Here is an 18,135-nt window from a genome sequence, read left to right on the forward strand (position 1 = left end):
AGTCAGCAAAGTGAGTCTTTCTCCCTTCCCGTCACTGTGATCTTGCTTTGGTGTCACATCTCCTTCTCTGGCTCAGACTCTCTTGCCTCCTTTGATTTGTAAGAACTCTGTGATCACACTGGGCCCACCGGGAAGATCCAGAATAACCTTCCCATCTCAAGGTCAGCTGATTAGCAATTTTACTGCCATCTGCAGACTTAGCTCCCTTCTGTTATGTGTATGGCACGTTCACAAGTTCCGGGGGCACCTGGCTGGCTCAGTCGGTTAAGCAGCCTGCTCTTGGGTTTGGCTCAGGTCATGATCTTGTAGTTCGTGAATGTGAGCCCTGCATTGAGCTCTGCACTGACAGTGCGGAGCCAACTTGGGATTCTCTCTCTCCCTGTCTCTCTGACCTTCCCCCGCTTGTTTTCGTGCTCTCTCTCTCTCTCTCAAAAATAAATAAACGTTGATGAACATGGATGCAAAAATCCTCAATAAGATATTAGCCAACCGGATCCAACAATACATTAAAAAAATTCTTCACCACGACCAAGTGGGATTTATACCTGGGATGCAGGGCTGGTTCAATATCCGCAAAACAATTAACGTGATTCCTCACATCAATAAAAGAAAGGACAAGAACCATATGATCCTCTCAATAGATGCAGAGAAAGCATTTGACAAAATACAACACCCTTTCTTGATAAAAACCCTCAAGAAAGTAAGGATAGAAGGAGCATACCTTGAGATCACAAGAGCCACATACGAGCGACCTAACATTAATATCATCCTCAATGGGGAAAAACTAACAGCTTTCCCCCTATGGTCAGGAACAAGACAGGGATGTCCACTCTCGCCACTGTTATTCAACATAGTATTGAAAGCCTTAGCCTCTGCAGTCAGACAACACAAAGAAATAAAAAGCATCCAAATAGGCCAGGAGGAGGTCAAACTGTCACTCTTCGCAGATGACATGATACTCTATTGGAAAACCCAAAAGATTCCACCAAAAATAAACGTTAAAAAAAAAAAAAAGCTCCAGAGATTTGGAGGGGGACATGCGGAGAGCGGGTATTATTTGTCTCTGAATTCTATTCCATCTAAAGTGTCCTAATGCAACTCTTTTGTGTCTTCCTGATTGCCCTTACTCATTGTCACCTGTGTCACGGCCATGGCAAGGGGAGAAGGGCAGACCTTACACTGATTTGCCTTGGGGCCTTGCCGTCCCTTATGGATAATGCTGCCAGCCTGGGAGATGCCTCCCAGTGCCTAAAGCTGGACATCCAGCCAGCAAACATTTATTGAGCACCTTCTGTGTGTCTGATCTAAGCCAGGTGTTAGGGACAGTACGGATATGAGGATGATATCGTTCCTAGGCAAGGAGCTCACCGTCTAATAAAGGAGAAGACCCCTCCACATAAACATCCCAAGTACAAAGCACGAAAGGAAGGCCCCATGAAGCGATTTGAGGGAGAGTGCTGTGAGCGGTGTCCCCATTCCAAAGGGACATCTGAGACCTGAGGTGGCAGAGATGGAGGTGGTGAGCTCAGCTTCCATTCTACAGTTTTAATTTCTGAAATTGTACATTAGCAGAAGGAAATGCCCCCTAGTGAGATATTCACATCCTTTTAGGTGCATTCTACGTGCAAAAAATGCTCAAATGTAAAATATCATTTAGACAACTTGTAACCATTCTTTTTTTTTCCTTTACACAATGGTTTATTCTATAACATTATTTTGCAACTTGAATCAGTCTCTGACAAACTCGAGGAGATTTTCCCAAGTAGTACAATGTATACTTGTATATTTCTAGGGTAAATGTCTAAACATGGAATGGCTGTGTCAAAAGATATGACCAGTTTTAATTCCGACAGATTTTGACAAGTTGTCGTCCAAATATAACAAGCTGATCCACTTTTCCTCCAACTTGGCATGGAAACAACTTCCTCCACACTCCGCCCCCCACAACAACACTGCACGTTATCCGCCTTCTTAACTTCTACCAATCCAATAGGTGGAAAAAGGGTATATCAATGTGGTTTCAATTTGCATGTCTCCAATGATGAATGTGGGGAAACCTTTTTAGTTTAATATACGCTTGTTTATGTTTTAAATTTTTGAGCCATCTGGGGTTTAGTTTGTTATAAGAAGAGAATGTTATTTTTTTCCAAATGGCAGGACTAGTTATTCAATAATTCACATTTCCTCCACTGATTTGAAATGCCACCCAGCTCTAGATTTTAACAATTTCACCTCCACCTCCATTTCACACCATAGGCAAAAATAAACTTAGAATGGATTGTGGATCTTAAAATAAAATATAAAACTTAGAGAAGATAACATAGGAGAGCGTCTTCAGTAGTAGGGGTAAGCAGGTAATTCTCAGGTATGACACCAACGGCAAAATATGTAAAATGAATAAATCAGTAAGTTGGAGTCTACCAACATAAAAAAACCTCCTGTGCTGTGAAATATTCTGTTTAAGTGATGAAAAGACAAGCCGGAAATGGGGAGAAAATCTTCGCAAACCACAGAGTCAACAAAGGCCCACATAGAGAATATATAAAGAATTATTAAGGGGCGCCTGGGTGGCTCAGTCGGTTAAGTGTCTGACTTCGGCTCAGGTCACGATCTCACAGTCCGTGGGTTCAGGCCCCGCGTCGGGCTCTGTGCTGACAGCTCAGAGCCTGGAGCCTGTTTCAGATTCTGTGTCTCCCTCTCTCTCTGACCCTCCCCCATTCATGCTCTGTCTCTCTCTGTCTCAAAAATAAATAAACGTTAAAAAAAATTAAAAAAAAAAGAATTATTAAAACCCCAAAGAACTGAACAAATATTTCACCAAAGAGGAGATATGGATGGCAAAGGAGCACGTGAAAAGATGTTCAATATCACTAGCCATTTGGGAAATGCAAGCTAAACATTAAAAACCGTAGTGAGATATCATCTCACACCTCCTAAAATGGCTAAGGTAAAAAACAGTGATAATGCCAAATGCTGATGAGGATATGTAGAAGCTGGAACTCTCATATTTTGCTGATGGAAATCGAAAGTGGTATAACCACTGGGGAAAACAGGTTAGTAGCTTCTTACAAAATTAGATGTGCAATTACCACGTGACCCAGCAGTTGCCGCCCTGGGTATTTATCCCAGAGAAACGAAAACTCATGTTCGACATGAAAAGCTGTGCATGACTGTTCACAGCACCTTCGTTCATACCAGAGAAAAAAACGGAAACACATCGACTGTCCCTCAGTGGGTGGATGGTCGAACAAACTCAGGGAGATCCACACAGTGAAATACTATCCAGCAATAAGAAAGTATTAACTATTAACAACAATATATGCAACAAGTGGGCCTCAGAGACATCACTTAATGATAAAAGCCAGTTGCAAAAGGTTACATTGATACGATGTTTGGTTCCACTTGTGTAACATTCTCTGAATGGTTAACCTATAGAGATGAAGAACAGATTAGTGGTTGCTGAGGGTCAGAGATGGACAGAAGGGGCTTGGGTACACAAACACGAAGAGATAGCACAGGAAGTTCTTGTGTGGTGATGGAACAATTTTAGATCTTGATGGTAGCATTACAGGAATCTATACATGTCATAAAATTGCATAGAGCTATACACACACAAAAACGAACGCAGGTTTTAAAATGATGAAAATAAAATAACGTCTGTAGTTAACGGTAATGCACTGGTGTCAACTTCCTGGTTTTGATATCATACTGCAGTTATATAATATGTCATTGGGTGGACCCAGGAGTACTAATTTTGCAAACTCCTGTAAATCTGTAATATTGCAAAAGAAAATGTTTGAACTTTTTTTTTTTTGAAATGAAAAAAAAATGAGAGAAGAAGACCATATTTGCCAAAGACCTTCCCCTTATACAGACAGCGTGGTTCTCTTTGGCGGTTGCTTTATCCACAATGGCCTACGCCCTCTCTTTCCTCCCCAGACACTCCACATGACCCCCTTGTGAAGTTTCCAGTGGAATGCTAGGTGCCTTAGATCAGGAGGTACAGAAAAGTTGCATACATAAAAATAGTTCAGAAGAACACCAGCATACCAGATTCATCAACTGTTAATATTTAACTCATTCACTTTATCAGATGGCATCTATCCATCAACCTATATCATTGTTTCTGAATCATTTCAGGCTGTTTCTTCCACCGTGGGCCTCCCCCTAAGCACTTTCATGTTTATTTCCCAAGAATATTCTCTTACACAGTCACAGTACTTACTATTCATTTCAGTAATTGTTTTTCTTTTCTTTTTTTTTTTTTTAATTTAAGTTTTAGTTGGTTAACATACAATGAAATATTGGTTTCAGGAGTAGACTTTTCAGTGACTCATCACTTACATACAACACCCAGTGCTCCTCACAAGTGCCCTCCTTAATACACATCACCCACTCACCTCCCTCCAGCAACCCTGCTAGTCCTGTCTTTAAGAGTCTCCCGTGGTTTATTTCCCTCTTTTTTTCACCTCCCGTATGTTCACCTGTTTTGTTTCTGAAATTCCACATGTGAGAATCTCAGTAAATTTAACACTGATTCAATACTTTAATCCATCGTCCTTATTCCACTTTCATCAACGGCCCCAATAACGTCCAGTACAGAATCCAGCCTGGGGTCGGGTGCAGCACTGAGTTGTCCTGTCCCTTTGAAAGCCTTAGGAGATCCAGTTTTGCTACCGATCTCTCCTTGTCACGGGCCCCTAGAAATTGCGTCTGTAAACTGGGTCGTAGTAATTTCACCACCCTTCGTGAGCAAAGGCGCCTTAACTATGAGAGCTAAATCGGGTCTGTCTCTTCTGCATCATCCTTCCCCAGAAGGTCTAAACTTCCGATGTGGGTCGGAGCAGAGCAGACCCTCTTTGGTGCTCATTCGGAGCCAGCGGAAAGATCGCAGGGCAGAGGGATGCAGGCCAAGGGCGAGGAGAAGGAATTGGGGGAGGAATCCTCCAGGGCAGCGGTGACGGAGACCCCGCGAGGGACTCCCCTCTCCACCCCCCTCACCTGGAGCGCCGGCGGCCAATCCGCGGCTGGGCCCGGCTGGCCGCGGCCAATGGGAAGGCGGCGCGGCGCGCTCCCCCGGGGCTATAAGTGCGCCGGGGCGGCGGAAAGTGAAAGTGGTGCGGACGCCGCGGACGCAGCTGACGCCGCCGGGGCTGCAGCCGAGCCGCCGGGATGCTCAGGGTTCCGGAGCCGCGGCCCAGGGAGGCGGGGGCGGCCGGCCAGTCCAAGCCGCTCACCTCCTTCTTCATCCAGGACATCCTGCGGGACGGCGCGGAGCGGCGCGGCGGCCACACGGGCAGCCCGCAGCCCCCGTGCCAGCCGGACGCGCGGCGAGAGCTGGAGCCGGAGCCCGAGGGAGGAAGAGGCGGCGCTGGGGCGCCGGAGGACGAGTGGGGCGCCCGGCCGCGCGCTGCGCAGGAGGCCGACAAGCCGGCGGCTAGCGAGCCAGGTGAGGCGGCCGGGCTGGGCCAGGGTGCGGTCCCGCAGGAGGGGCGGGCCGGCCTGGGGGCCGCGAGGGCGGGTCCGAGGCGGGGAGGGCGCAGCCCCGGCTGCAGGGATGCGGGGCCCCGCGGCGACAGGCCAAGGGACCCCACCGCCTCCCGCCGCGGGCGCGCCTCGGAAATTAACCCCGAGCCCGGCCGTCCGAGCGGCGCAGGGTTTTTGCATGGGCTGGACTCGCCGGGCACGGCGCTCTCAGCCCCGCGGGCTCTGGCGCCCCGGGCTCCCCTGCGAGCGCGCGCACCGCGTCCCCAGCCCCAGAGTCCCCGGTGAAAAACCCGCCACCCGCCCCCAGCCACCGCGCGACCCTCGATCGGCGCCCGCCCCTCACTGCCTCTTGGCAGTTACGATTACTACCATATAACAAATAACTGATCGCAACTTATTAATATCAATAAATTAGGGTTTGACCAGGGAAGACCCCCCTCTGCTTCCCAATTCCATGGGCAATAAAACTAAGTTTGGAAGGCCCCTCGGGCCTTCAGGAAATATAACACCATTGGACACCTCTAAACTACTCTTATTTCCTTTCCTGTCACTTCGGATGAGGCATCCTACAGGCTTGTTTAGAAAAAAGGGGACTCAAGTCAGAGAATGAACTTGTCCTTAGCCCCCGCCACCTCTCCTATAGCGCAGACCCTCTCCTGCCACCTGGAAGTTAACACTGATGTCTTTGGGTCCTGCTTTACCAGGTGTTTTCTTTCTGTGTGTTGCCTGGGTCCCTTCTCCCACCTCAATACACTGATCCAGGACCCCGTTTAATTCTGCTGGACGATAAGGCAGGAAGTTCCACCACTAACCTCTCCTAACTTTGGGTTCTTGATGACTATTAGAAAACGAATACATAATATACGGATTCAGTCACTCCCTACTAGGGAGAGTTCCTTAGTCATGTGAAGAAAGTGAAATGTATCCAAGATGACACTGGGCCGTTTGTTCACTACCACGGAGATAAGGGTGTATTGAATTCCGTTCTCTGCCCTCTAACATGTAACCTTTTCCTTCCCATCCCTCCTTCTCCTTTCTCTCCAGATGGACACTTTGAGGCTTATCTATTGGACTATGAAAACAGTGCAGGCGCCTTGCCAAGCCTTCCCCAAACCCCGAAGCAGCCACAGAAGCGCTCTCGAGCCGCCTTCTCCCACACTCAGGTCATTGAGTTAGAGAGGAAGTTCAGCCACCAGAAGTATCTGTCAGCTCCTGAAAGGGCTCACCTGGCCAAGAACCTCAAGCTCACTGAGACCCAAGTGAAAATATGGTTCCAGAATAGACGCTATAAGACCAAGCGAAAGCAACTCACTTCGGACCTGGGAGGCCTGGAGAAGCACTCCTCCCTGCCGGCTCTGAAAGAGGAGGGTTTATCTCAAGCCTCCCTCATCTCCATGTGTAACAGCTACCCTTACTACCCCTACCTGTACTGCTTGGGAGGCTGGAACCCGGCTTTCTGGTAATGCCAGCTCAGATGACAATCACGAATGATCAAAAAACACTGCCTTCCCCAGCGTGTCTCTCTGGATGGCAAAAGGGACCAGGCTCAGGGAGGACAGAGGAGGAAGAGGTATGCAGGCCGAAATTGTTAGAGGTTTGCATGGACATCCTAGGTTCTTCACTGGGGGGGCTAGTGAAAGATCTGGGACAGTGACTAATATCCAGATGGCTCCCTAACACATAAAATGGGCCATTTTTGCTCTTAAAGACCTGCGTGAAGTGGGGAGGGACAAAGTCTAGTGCTGTCTCTAGCACTTTCTATTTCCGTATGAGCAGTCCCCATCACTTCCGAGGATGTTGTTTCAACTCCATCCTCTTGTGTAACTGAGCATCAGCCTGGAGGGATGCAAACCTGAAGGGAAACAGGATGGCCAGGATGAAGGTGTCACCTCCTGAATCCTGAATCACACCTAAGTTCAAAAACCTCTCGTTGGCCTTGGTTTACAACGAAGGTTTCTCCCTGTCCCTGTGGGAGAGTGGAAGCCAGAGGCTCTTACAGAGAAACCGGTCCTGCTCAGCACAGATCGGCATGGGATATGGAGATGGGTAGGAGGAGGTGAAAATATAAGCTTCTTATTATTCCTTTTTAAGTAACACGCCAACCTTAAGTATTCACAGGGTGGCCCAAGTAGAACAGGAAGCACTCACCGTGGTTTTAGGACAAGCTGTATAAACAGAACTCTGCTGCAAGGGGTGGGCCCGGGCCAGAAGAGTCTCCACATGTCTGAGACAGCAGCCTGCGGAGGGCCCTCGGCACTGCTGCTGGGCGGCGTTACATTTTTATTAATAAAGGTTCAATAAAAGCCTCCCCTGGACCTTTTTTGCCCTGGACCTGAGAATTCGAACGAGAAATTTCCTGGAGTTTTCGGGCTGTAATTCAGACTACATCATGGCAGATCACATAATCCTTTTCCTGTAAACTCCTGTCCTCCCTCCCTTCTTTTATTTTTTGTTCCTTCTCCACAACAATCACCCGCTGAAGGGCTTCTTTTCAGTCCAGACTTTTAGTCTGGCTGCACCTAACATATACACCTTCCTTATTTAGCCTGAGATCTGGTCTTTATCCCCCCCCCCCCCCCCCAACAAGGCTTTATCTCTCCTGGGGTTAAAAAAAAAAAATAGTGGAGGGGGCTGGAGATTCTGATTTGGCTAAAAGACATGCATTTTTTTTTTAACTAGCAATTATTTTTTTAAAAATACAACATTAAATCCCAAATCCTATTTAAAGACTCGACAGCTCTAAAAGGTCACTGCTACCTTTATAAACTTTCTGGCGGCTCTGTTGTTACAGTTCAAAGTCTGACAGCCCTCTGGGATCCCCAGAGGAGAAGGCAGAGAAGGTAAGAGGTATTGGGCTTTCAGACACAAAGAGAACAAAATGAAGAACCGGGCATCGTTGAGCCGTCTGGTGGAAATACAGGGTTCACGGGCAGGGTGCAGAGAAAAGGCAGCTGGCACCTTAGGGAGCTGGGTCCCCAGCCACAAGCTGAGGGGGCACTTTGCCAGAAGGGGCTAAGAGAAAGGAAACAGTTTTCAAAACATTATAGTGGCGTCCATCACCAGACAATGAAACTGTCCAAATACTTCGGGAACTGCATTTAATGCCTATAAAGAATGGGTCCCCCAAAAAGAGATAACTAGTGACTTCAGCAAGAATGAGAAGAAGGCAAAGAAGAAATTGGGCCACCCTTCTGTTCCCACCCGATTGTTTAAGGTGACCTGGCAGAGGGGAGACATCAGAGTAAAAGAAGCCAGTTACTAATGAGGTACCCTGAGGCCTGGAAATCTCTTGATCCCACTACTTAATTCTGTTTAGTGAGAAACCATTCAATTTCCTCCTATTAAAAGGGCCGATTTACTGTTGGTGGCAAAACTGCCAGAGTTGATAGAAAGTTGGCCCGTTTCACCCCATTTTCTACCGTTTGGGCTCCACGTTGAAATACTGTTAAATGCTCGGCTGCTGACAAGTACTCGGGGCACAGCCAGCGGACTGGCCTAGATTGCTTGCTCCGTTCACATGTCTTTTAAGAGAAGCATTTAGTGCTCACTCCCTGCTCAGTACCCATTCTCGCCCACCCTCTCCATTTACTTCTTTTAACCTGCTGTTCTACAAATATTGAATGTTGTACCATGATGGCGTGCTGTGTTGCAAAAAAGAAAAAAAAAAGCCTTTGTTTAAGGTCATTTGGTCTGTGAATCCGTCTTGCTTTTCCTCCACTGGAGCAAGGCACTCACCCACATCTGAACTGGCGGAACAGGCACTTGAAGAACTCCCATTGGGTACCTGGTGGGTGAACGTGAGGGCGCCCCTGACCACTTCACCCAGACAGCCTGTTTTTCGCTTCCTACGTTAGTTTGGATTCTCTAACCCTGCTGCAGTCTGTGATGGGAAAGCCTGTGACTTGACATTTAGTAAAGAACCCCAGCCAAACTTTATTTTTCTATGTATTTTTTTTTCCAACATGAGTGTTTTTAAAATAAAGTACTGTGACTTTATTAGACCTATTTGCGTGTGGTTTGAGCTTGACCTATTTGAGGTCAATAGGTTTGACCTATTTGAGCTTGCACACTTGGGGTTACCTTGTTCTCCCTCCCTCAGCCCGCCTGACAAATCTAAGGAGACCAAATAATCAAAGACGGTAGCTTAGCCAATGGCAGATGACGGGCGTTTTTTATAAATGCACTGCCCATCCACACACACACACACACACACACACACGCGCGCGCGCGCGCGCGCACCCTGGTAAATCCTGTGGAAAGGGAAGAAATTGATGCCTTCGGTTTAAAAATCACCTGCTCCAGCCCCCGCCCTTTGGTTTAAATAGAGAGCCTCAGGTACTTACACGCATTTCTGGAAGACCCTGAAGGGAATATGGAGAGCACAGCGAAACTTCTTTTAAAATTACCCTTTCATCTGCCACCAGCCCCTCCCCACTGCAAGGGGGCTCCCAGGGCTCTCTGGCACATTCCTCTCCCTGGAAATGTCACCTCCATTCAGGGCAGGTAGACCCCTTGGAAGCAATACCTTTGAACTGCAGTCACCAAGTATTGAAAATAGGTTTAAAATAAAATATATACATAACACATCCTTCATCTGCCTGCACTTAAGCCTTCATCAAATCCCACAAGCAGAGTGTCTCATGCACCTGATTACCAGAGAAAAGTGATGGTTTTTCCCCCCCCTCCCTCCTTCAAGGAAATAGAAGCTTAAAGAGTAAGGTGCTTACTCCAGGTAAAACCTATCATAATTTCAAAGTTTGCTCTAATCCCTTAAGTACATTGTACACACAGGTGGGGCCTCCCGTAGCATGTTCGCATCATGAGACTTAACTCTTTGCACAAATCCGTAGCCATCCTCCCCTCCCCGAGAAGACCATCAGCTCTCAAATTACAAAGGCTCTCACAGTAAATTAACAGATGTGGATTTTTTTTTTAACCATTAAAAGTAATCCAGGAAATTAAAAATCTCTCCTCTCTAGAGAAGGTTCTCTGCCTTCTCTTCTTCGTCGCGTTTCCAACTTTCCCTCAATATCTCTGCTAATCTCACACCCATCCACTTCCAGCAGCTCTCCTGAGCATACCACATGCTTCTGGTATCTGGAATTCCTTTGCAATCTATCTCTCAAGTTACTTCAGGTGCAAATTGCTAGCGTCACCAGCTTTGTCACCGGTGGCCCCGTTTGTCCTCCCCAGGCCTCGTTAGGAAGGCCGGAGCCGCCAGAAGGGGAAATGAACGGCCCAGAGCTACACCTGACAAAACGCGTTCCTAACAAAGGAAGTCGTCTTTCCAGGGTGCTGTTCATGCCACACATCTTCAAGCTGACCTCAGAGGGACCGGGGGCCATGAAGGGAAAGTCACTTAGCTCAGGTGCCCTGGGATAGAGAGCTGCGTGCAGGTTTACTGAGAGTGCACTCCGAAAATCCACCCAAGAGGAAGTGAGGACGGCACATTGAGGAAGCCGACCCATAATGCAGGTGCAACTGAGGCCCCACACGATACTTCAAGAGGCTCCAAAGCTGATGTGTCCCGGGTTGAGGAAAGGGGATGGGCACTTGTATCGCAGCATCAGCGACTTCCTGAAAGTGGAGTAACCTTGGGCAATGCAGTTCCTTTCTGGGTAAGGTGGTGGCCCCCGAGAGACACAGTGTGGGTCGTCAGCGTCAACATCCCCAGCAGCTGGGAGGGTGCGTTTCCCCGGTATTGGGGGCTTGATGGAGCACTGCAGAACTCACCGTGAGACATGGGACCCTTCCTTGGTGGCTCTCAGGGCCGTACTCACTGCCATTTTTTGCAATGAGGAAAGCCAAGTCAAAAGGGTCAGACAAGGTTTAGAAGCGCTGAGTTCTGCACTGAGACATGCAGACTCTGCTTCTCCCACAGCCATCACGAATGTGTCACCGGGGCTTGTTTTTCAAGGTCAAGAGTTATTTACTGCCCAAGAAAAGGGGCAGGGCCGATAGTCCCAGGATATGAAGAGCTCCTAGTTTAGTCATAGACTTGGCCTTCGTGCAAACTTTCCCAGACAGACTACCCCGTCAAAAGTCTGTGAGGGAATCTCTCAGCTTCCATACCGTGCCCTCCTCTCACCTCTGCAAAGGCCACCTTCGCTTATTCCCTGAGTTTGTTTTGGGCCTGAGATGGGGTTTAGGAGAGGTCTAAGATAGGTCCCCGTTTGGCCTCTTCTACCTGGGTCGTCATCACCTGTTCCCGGCCAATCCAGGGGCAGGCATAACCCTTACTGGGGAGATAACGGGGTACAGAGGAGGGGTGACACAGAGGAGAGTCCCATATTCTCCCTGGAGTGAGAGGGAGACTCCCTCAAGTACGGGCGTCCTCGTGGCCTCAGTTGTATTTGCTCCTTGGGCCCGTGGTTGCCAGCATTGGCTGCGTGTTGGAACACCCCGGGAATCTTCACAAAAACGTCAACGGCCCAGCCCGACGCCAGCTGCACTATAATCTCTGGAAGTAGGGCTTGGCCATCAATATTTTGGAACACTGATGCCCAAGGTTATAAACCACTTGCTAAACTTCTTTCCAGCTGGTTTGCCTCCTCAGCCTCCTAGGTGCCGGGAAGGGAAGAGTGGCTTGGGGTTTTTGTTTTGTTTTGTTTTCTTGATCTCTCTCTTTACAGGGAACAGATGTTTAGCTTTTTTTCTTACTTTCTTCTGAAACCTCCTCCTCTTGGAATGTCTGACATCATCAAAAGGCCCTCCACAATCCAGGAGAGCCCAGCTCATTCCGGTTAATCCCTCACTCAAAGCTGCAGGGACCCAAAATGCCGGGGGTTTGGCTAACCTGGTAATCCAGAAGCACTTATTACCCGGCTCCAACCCAGGTCCACCCAGACTGACAACATACTCCAGCTGTCCACGGAAGACAGGAAAGAAAATTCCATCCTCGCCTCTTGCCAAGGAGATCTCACCTGTCCTGGAAGGACAGAGCCTTATTTGTGCACCGCCGGGGACAGGGGTGTCTTTTATTTATTTTTTTAGGGGCGTCCTTTAAATCTGTCAATGAGCGTCACGCTTCCCTGACAACGCATCTATCAGGATTAAGTCATGTCTTAACACTGACATAACATTTACACTTCCTTCTGCCAAATTGGTAATATAAAGCTTTTTTTTTTTTTTAAGTGTGTGTGCAAAGTGCATAAGGCAAGAGGATGGTTCAAGGGTGAGGGAGGGAACATGCCTGGTGGCAACGCAGTTTCTGACTAAAATTTGCATACAGTAAACACAGAGCTGGCGTCAGAACTCGTGCTCAAAGCCAGGACAGCTTAAACTGGCCCTAAACAACATCTGAAAATGGGAGTTTGGACATGAGGTCACTCTGTAGAGCTCTTTTATGGAGAAGAATGCAGGGAATATTCATAACATGAACTTGGGGGATGGGGAGAAGAAGTCATTCTCGCATGGAAAAGTTTGGAATCTCTCCTTCACTCCATGCCGAGAGTTTGTTTATACTTAGATCCTTGATGATTTTTTTTTCCCCTTCAAGGAAGATCTGACTCATCAAAGGCTCATACGCGCAGGTCCTGCACCCTGCAAAGTGAGGTGTGGAGTGGGTCCTGAGGACGGCCATGGGCAAAGGGGAGGTGCTTATTTGCCGGTAGCAGAACTCTGGTTGGAAGGACCACATCTTCCTGCCACAAAGCCCAGCATAAAGGACATGGCAGCAGGAGAGACGTCTGAATGCAGTTAAAGAAGCAAGACACTCACAGAGGCTGCAGACTTTTCCTTTGTTGTTCCCTTTGTGAAATGTACAAATTGACGGGGTTAAATTGATGATGGAGGCTTAGGACGAAGGTCCCCCTCAGTGTGACTCACACAAGTGATGTCCCTGGGTTTAAATTTTCCTTACCTTATTAATAGGTAGTTGAGACCTATTGTCAATGTTTAAATCGCATCAAGAAATTCCCCTGGAAGGAACTCTTCGGGTCGAGAAGGGAATAGGAAGGGGTCAGGCGGGATGGTGTGGGTGCGGAAAGAGACCTGAGAGACGCCAGTGGTACAGATGTCAAAGTGCTGCGGCCCCTCATTTCCAGAATCCCGACTCCAGATAAATGCCTCTGAGACCTTGACTTCAATTGTGTGCCCCGTTACGGAGCTGTTGCCTTTTTTCCCTTCTGAGTCAGCTCAACTGCACGGAGGAAGCGGTGGGGAGGCACCGGATGGGTAGTTTTCCATGACCCATGGAAGCATCTTCCTGCACATGTGAGCTCACCACCCCTCTCGGTGGCTCCTGATTGACCCCAGAGCAGGGAGATGGCTCTGTGTCCTACTGATGAGGTTTTATTGCAGAGACAGACTGGGAGCATGTCAACTTTGGCATCAGGAAGGAACATACCTGGACCTAGATCTAAGGAAAGGTTCTCATTACAACCCAAGTACGTTTTATAAAAGCTTGTGTAGGCACACACCCCAGAGGAACGGGATGGGCTTCCCACACAGAGAAGTAGGTTGGTAGAGAATGAGGTACGTGCTACAACAGGAGGCCATGGGAAAGGACTTAAGGAGATAGCTGACCGTAAGCCCCTAAAAATCAGAACTAATTTGATTTGGGGCAGCAACCAAAAATACATTGTGTCCCAGGCAATGGAGCTAAGCATCCCTCCCTCCCCTGCACTGAACGGAGAGAAGTCTGATACCAATCAAATACATATGTCTGCTGAGTGGATGAACGAATGAATGAGCCCAGACCTCACCGCGAGCACTGCACTTGGTCCTGAGCCCCATACTTGGAGGAAAACTATAGCAAGTTCAGAAAAGCATAATTCAGAGGACACAGGGGTTTGAAACATCGCATGAAGAGAGTTGAGGAAACTAAGAATGTTTAGTCCGGAAGAGGAAAGTCAGGGCCAGGGTGAGCCGAGAAGAGGAGAGAAGGAACAGACTTCTGTGTTGTCCTAGGTCGAATCGTCAAAGTGACATAGAGCTCAGATCAGCAATTTCTGAAAAATCACTGGGCTGATGTGGGTTGTCTGCCACTGGGGAGGTGACAGGTGTTTGGCAACAAAGTCATGAGGAGGTTGGACATGCATGGTGCAACTTCAAGATCCATGCCAGCCCTCTGGTTCTACAATCTTAGGAAGAAGTATTGTTTGTAGACTACCACTTACTAACTGTGAGGTGAGGGGCAGGTCTCCCAGCTCTTCTGGTTTCAGCTATTGAATGGAGAAATTAGTCCTCATGGTGGTAAACTCAATCAAATCAGCTCTGTAGGTCCCATCTCTGATTCATAAGGGAAACAAACAATGGTGGGACTTCAGGGCCAATGAAGATCAATTGATTGATGATAGACTGGAGGTTAACTGATTGATACTTGTAATTGATACCTGAAATCCCACCCTTCAAGATTCATTCTTGAAGCTTAAGAACCCATCTCCAGCTAAACTATGCATCTTCCCGAGAAAAACTAGTGAATTAGTTTGAAATTGGTGAACCCTTTATCCCTGCATCTGAAGAGGTTTATTAATGTCAACAGAGACCAACTTGTGATACTGAAAAGGGGCCATTATAAAACAGAGGGGAAAGCACAAGAAAGAACGCTGGAAGCTTGAAGAGAAAAAAAAAATTTCTATTTCTAAATTTCATCTAAGTTTAGCCCTGCCCACACTGATTGCTTTATTGCTCTGCTCTACATCTAAGGCTCAAAGCATTGCATTCTTTTCATGGAAGCCTTCTGACTTTAGACCTCAGGGTATATATATTGTTGCCTGGGAAATGGATGTCCAGAAAGAGGTAACATTGCTCTAAAAGCAAAAGGACAGAGGAATGACGAGTTCTCTCTATTGTGCCATTCATGTTTCCTTCCCTCCAGAAATCAGTGATCCAATGAATACAGAGGGAAACAAAAACATCTCCACATTTATTTTTATTTTTATTTTTATTTTTACTTTTAACCAAAAATGTCATAACTATAAATGCAGCAAGGTATAATAAACATAGCATGGATTTTGGCTTTAGGACTGACCTGTAACACTGGATATATCCTTTTGTTAGCTGTATGACCTTAAGCAAGTCATTTGCATTTTTGTGGCCTTTGCTATGCCAGTGAGTTACTACTCCATATTATATTAGCACCTTATTATTGAGCATTGGAGGGTAGGTAGGTAGATAGATAGATAGATGATAGATAGATAGATAGATAGACGGTTGATAGATAGACAGATAAGCAGACAGATTTCAAAACAGGCCAGGGAAAATGCACACTCACTGACGTTACCACAAAAGGAACTGACGACGATTCTCCCAGATGTAGTAATTCCTCCTACACGGAGCTATTATGGTTCCATGGGATTCCATTCCATATGGAGGTTTTCCCACAGGGAAGAACTATGTTCCCTGAATTTATGTCATTAGAGGTGGAGGACTAGAGACCAGGACTGCTCACTTCCATGTCCAAAGCTGGATTGCACAAATACAGACAAAGCAAATAAATCAACAAAAATAGCTAAGAGGCATTTCTAAACATGTCCAGCTGCAAAAATTTATAGCTATTAGCTCTTGGAAAAGGTCATTTCAGATAAGACAACTATTTATACAGAAAAAAAAAAAAAAAGAAACTTCTATTGATTGGTTTTCAGTTGACTATCCCCAGTCTTGGGAGGAGCATGGAGTGGGAAAAAGCCTACCCCTAGCCACTTTGCTCTCTGCCAGTGCCTCGTTCACTAAAGCCTTCCAAGATTTGGACAAGGGAGAGAGACTCTGAGCTAGCCAAAATTCAGTGTGTTATGACCATGGAGATGTGGTTCCCCCCCCCCCATTTCTTTTCATTTCTTTTGAAAAAGAGAGAAAAGAGCTAGCCAAGTTTTCTTACATGGCCAAGGTAGATCTCTGAGTACTGAGAGGTAAGAACTCCACTAACTAGGAAAATAAGACTTCCTCTTTGAATTGATCCAGTGAATGAATCTACTGCTCAAAGGTTGTGTATCCTTAGGAAAGTTATTCACCTCCCTTTACCTTGAAATCCTCACCTATGCCATAGTCTTTAAGGACAGTCTATTTTTAATGATTTCTCTTCCATTTTTGAAGATGTCAAACCCTTTCCATCACCATCAGTTTGAATAAATTAAATTGTCAAAGTGAAGTTTGCATATAAGATGTCATCCAAGCATATTCCCAGCAATATGTCACAATGCCCAGCCCATTGTAGGTTGTGTTAAATTTGTACAATCTACTATATATATATTATATATATACATATATATATATATAATATATATATATATATATATATATATATATATATAAAACGTATATATCACATGACTGTTGATAGAATCAAAGAAAATAATGCTGCTAAGTTTGGAGGTTCCTCAAAAATCTAAACATAGAACTACTCTACAACCCAGCAATTGCACTACTAGGCATTTATCCACGGGATACAGGTGTGCTGTTTCGAAGGGACACATGCACCCCCATGTTTATAGCAGCACTATCGACAATAGCCAAAGTATGGAAAGAGCCCAAATGTCCATCAATGGATGAATGGATAAAGAAAATGTGGTATATATATATGCAATGGAGTATTATTCGGCAATCAAAAAGAATGAAATCTTGCCATTTGCAACTACGTGGATGGAACTGGAGGGTATTATGCTAAGTGAAATTAGTCAGTCAGAGAAAGACAAAAATCATATGACTTCACTCATATGAGGACTTTAAGAGACAAAACAGATGAACATAAGGGAAGGGAAACAAAAATAATATAAAAACAGGGAGGGGGACAGAACAGAAGAGACTCCTAAATATGGAGAACAAACTGAGGGTTACTAGAGGGATTGTGGGAAGGGGGGTGGGCTAAATGGGTAAGGGGCATCAAGGAATCTACCCCTGAAATCATTGTGGCACTATATGCTAATTCATTTGGATGTAAATTTTAAAAAATAAAAACATGTAAAAAAATTAAAAAAGAAAAAAAGAACGCTGCTAGGGTAATCCGAGAACTCTAAAGGAATCCTTCCTGTAATATGTGTAATGCAGATGCCGGCTGAGCTGGGATCTCCTGGCTCCTTGAGAGCCAGATAAGCTGAGCTCAAACTCCCATTCATGCCCTGTCAAAACCCAAACCTTCAACAACGTGGTTGCTAATTCCTAGTGGGCTCATTTCATTCTCAGTTTCCGCAGGTGCTATGTCTGCTCTTCTCTGCAGAAGTGAAACTCAAGTTCGTCCTTGAATTCCTAAAACAAAACACAACTTTCACACAAAGCATTTGTAAGTGCGCTAGGCTGCAGAGAAAATAGTTGAGGTGGTGAGGGATCGAAAGTGAATGTTATTCCACAGCAACATGAAGATTTTCTCTTTTTTTCCTAATAAAATCACCAATAAAATCATGGTTTAATTGTTTTCTTTTTTTAAGAATATAATTTATTATCAAATTGGTTTCCATGCAACACCCAGTGCTCATCCAAACAGGTGCCCTCCTCAATGTCCATCACCCACTTTCCCCTCTCCTCCACCCCCCAACAACCTTCAGTTTGTTCTCAGTGTTTAAGAGTCTCTTATGGTTTGCCTCCCTCCCTCTCTGTAAATTTTTTTCCCCTTCCCCTCCCCCACGGTCTTCTGTTAAGTTTCTTAGTATCCACATATGAGTGAAAACATATGGTATCTGTCTTCCTCTGACTGACTTATTTCCCTTAGCATAT

At 46.2% G+C, this 18,135-nt stretch overlaps 1 protein-coding gene across 1 annotated transcript; it reads left to right on the forward strand.

Moving 5' to 3' along the window:
* Positions 1 to 5,125: 5,125 nt before the first annotated feature.
* NKX3-1 (NK3 homeobox 1) lies at positions 5,126 to 9,492 on the forward strand. The gene is made up of 2 exons (XM_053900955.1): positions 5,126 to 5,449; positions 6,532 to 9,492. Exons 1-2 carry the CDS (start codon positions 5,173 to 5,175, stop codon positions 6,948 to 6,950), a joined length of 696 nt encoding a protein of 231 aa, XP_053756930.1. The 5' UTR covers positions 5,126 to 5,172; the 3' UTR covers positions 6,951 to 9,492.
* The last annotated feature ends 8,643 nt before the right edge of the window (positions 9,493 to 18,135 follow it).

The sequence above is a fragment of the Panthera pardus genome, unplaced genomic scaffold (assembly GCF_024362965.1).
Source record: "Panthera pardus isolate Hobbes unplaced genomic scaffold, ASM2436296v1 HiC_scaffold_13, whole genome shotgun sequence".
NCBI lineage: Eukaryota > Metazoa > Chordata > Mammalia > Carnivora > Felidae > Panthera > Panthera pardus.

What these genes read in the sequence shown, in the direction of transcription:
- NKX3-1 (XM_053900955.1), top strand. Translation starts at nt 5,173, where the DNA reads ATGCTCAGGGTTCCGGAGCCGCGGCCCAGGGAGGCGGGGGCGGCCGGC. An exon ending in GCCGGCGGCTAGCGAGCCAG is followed by an intron (nt 5,450 to 6,531) that starts GTGAGGCGGCCG and finishes CTTTCTCTCCAG; the next exon opens with ATGGACACTTTGAGGCTTAT.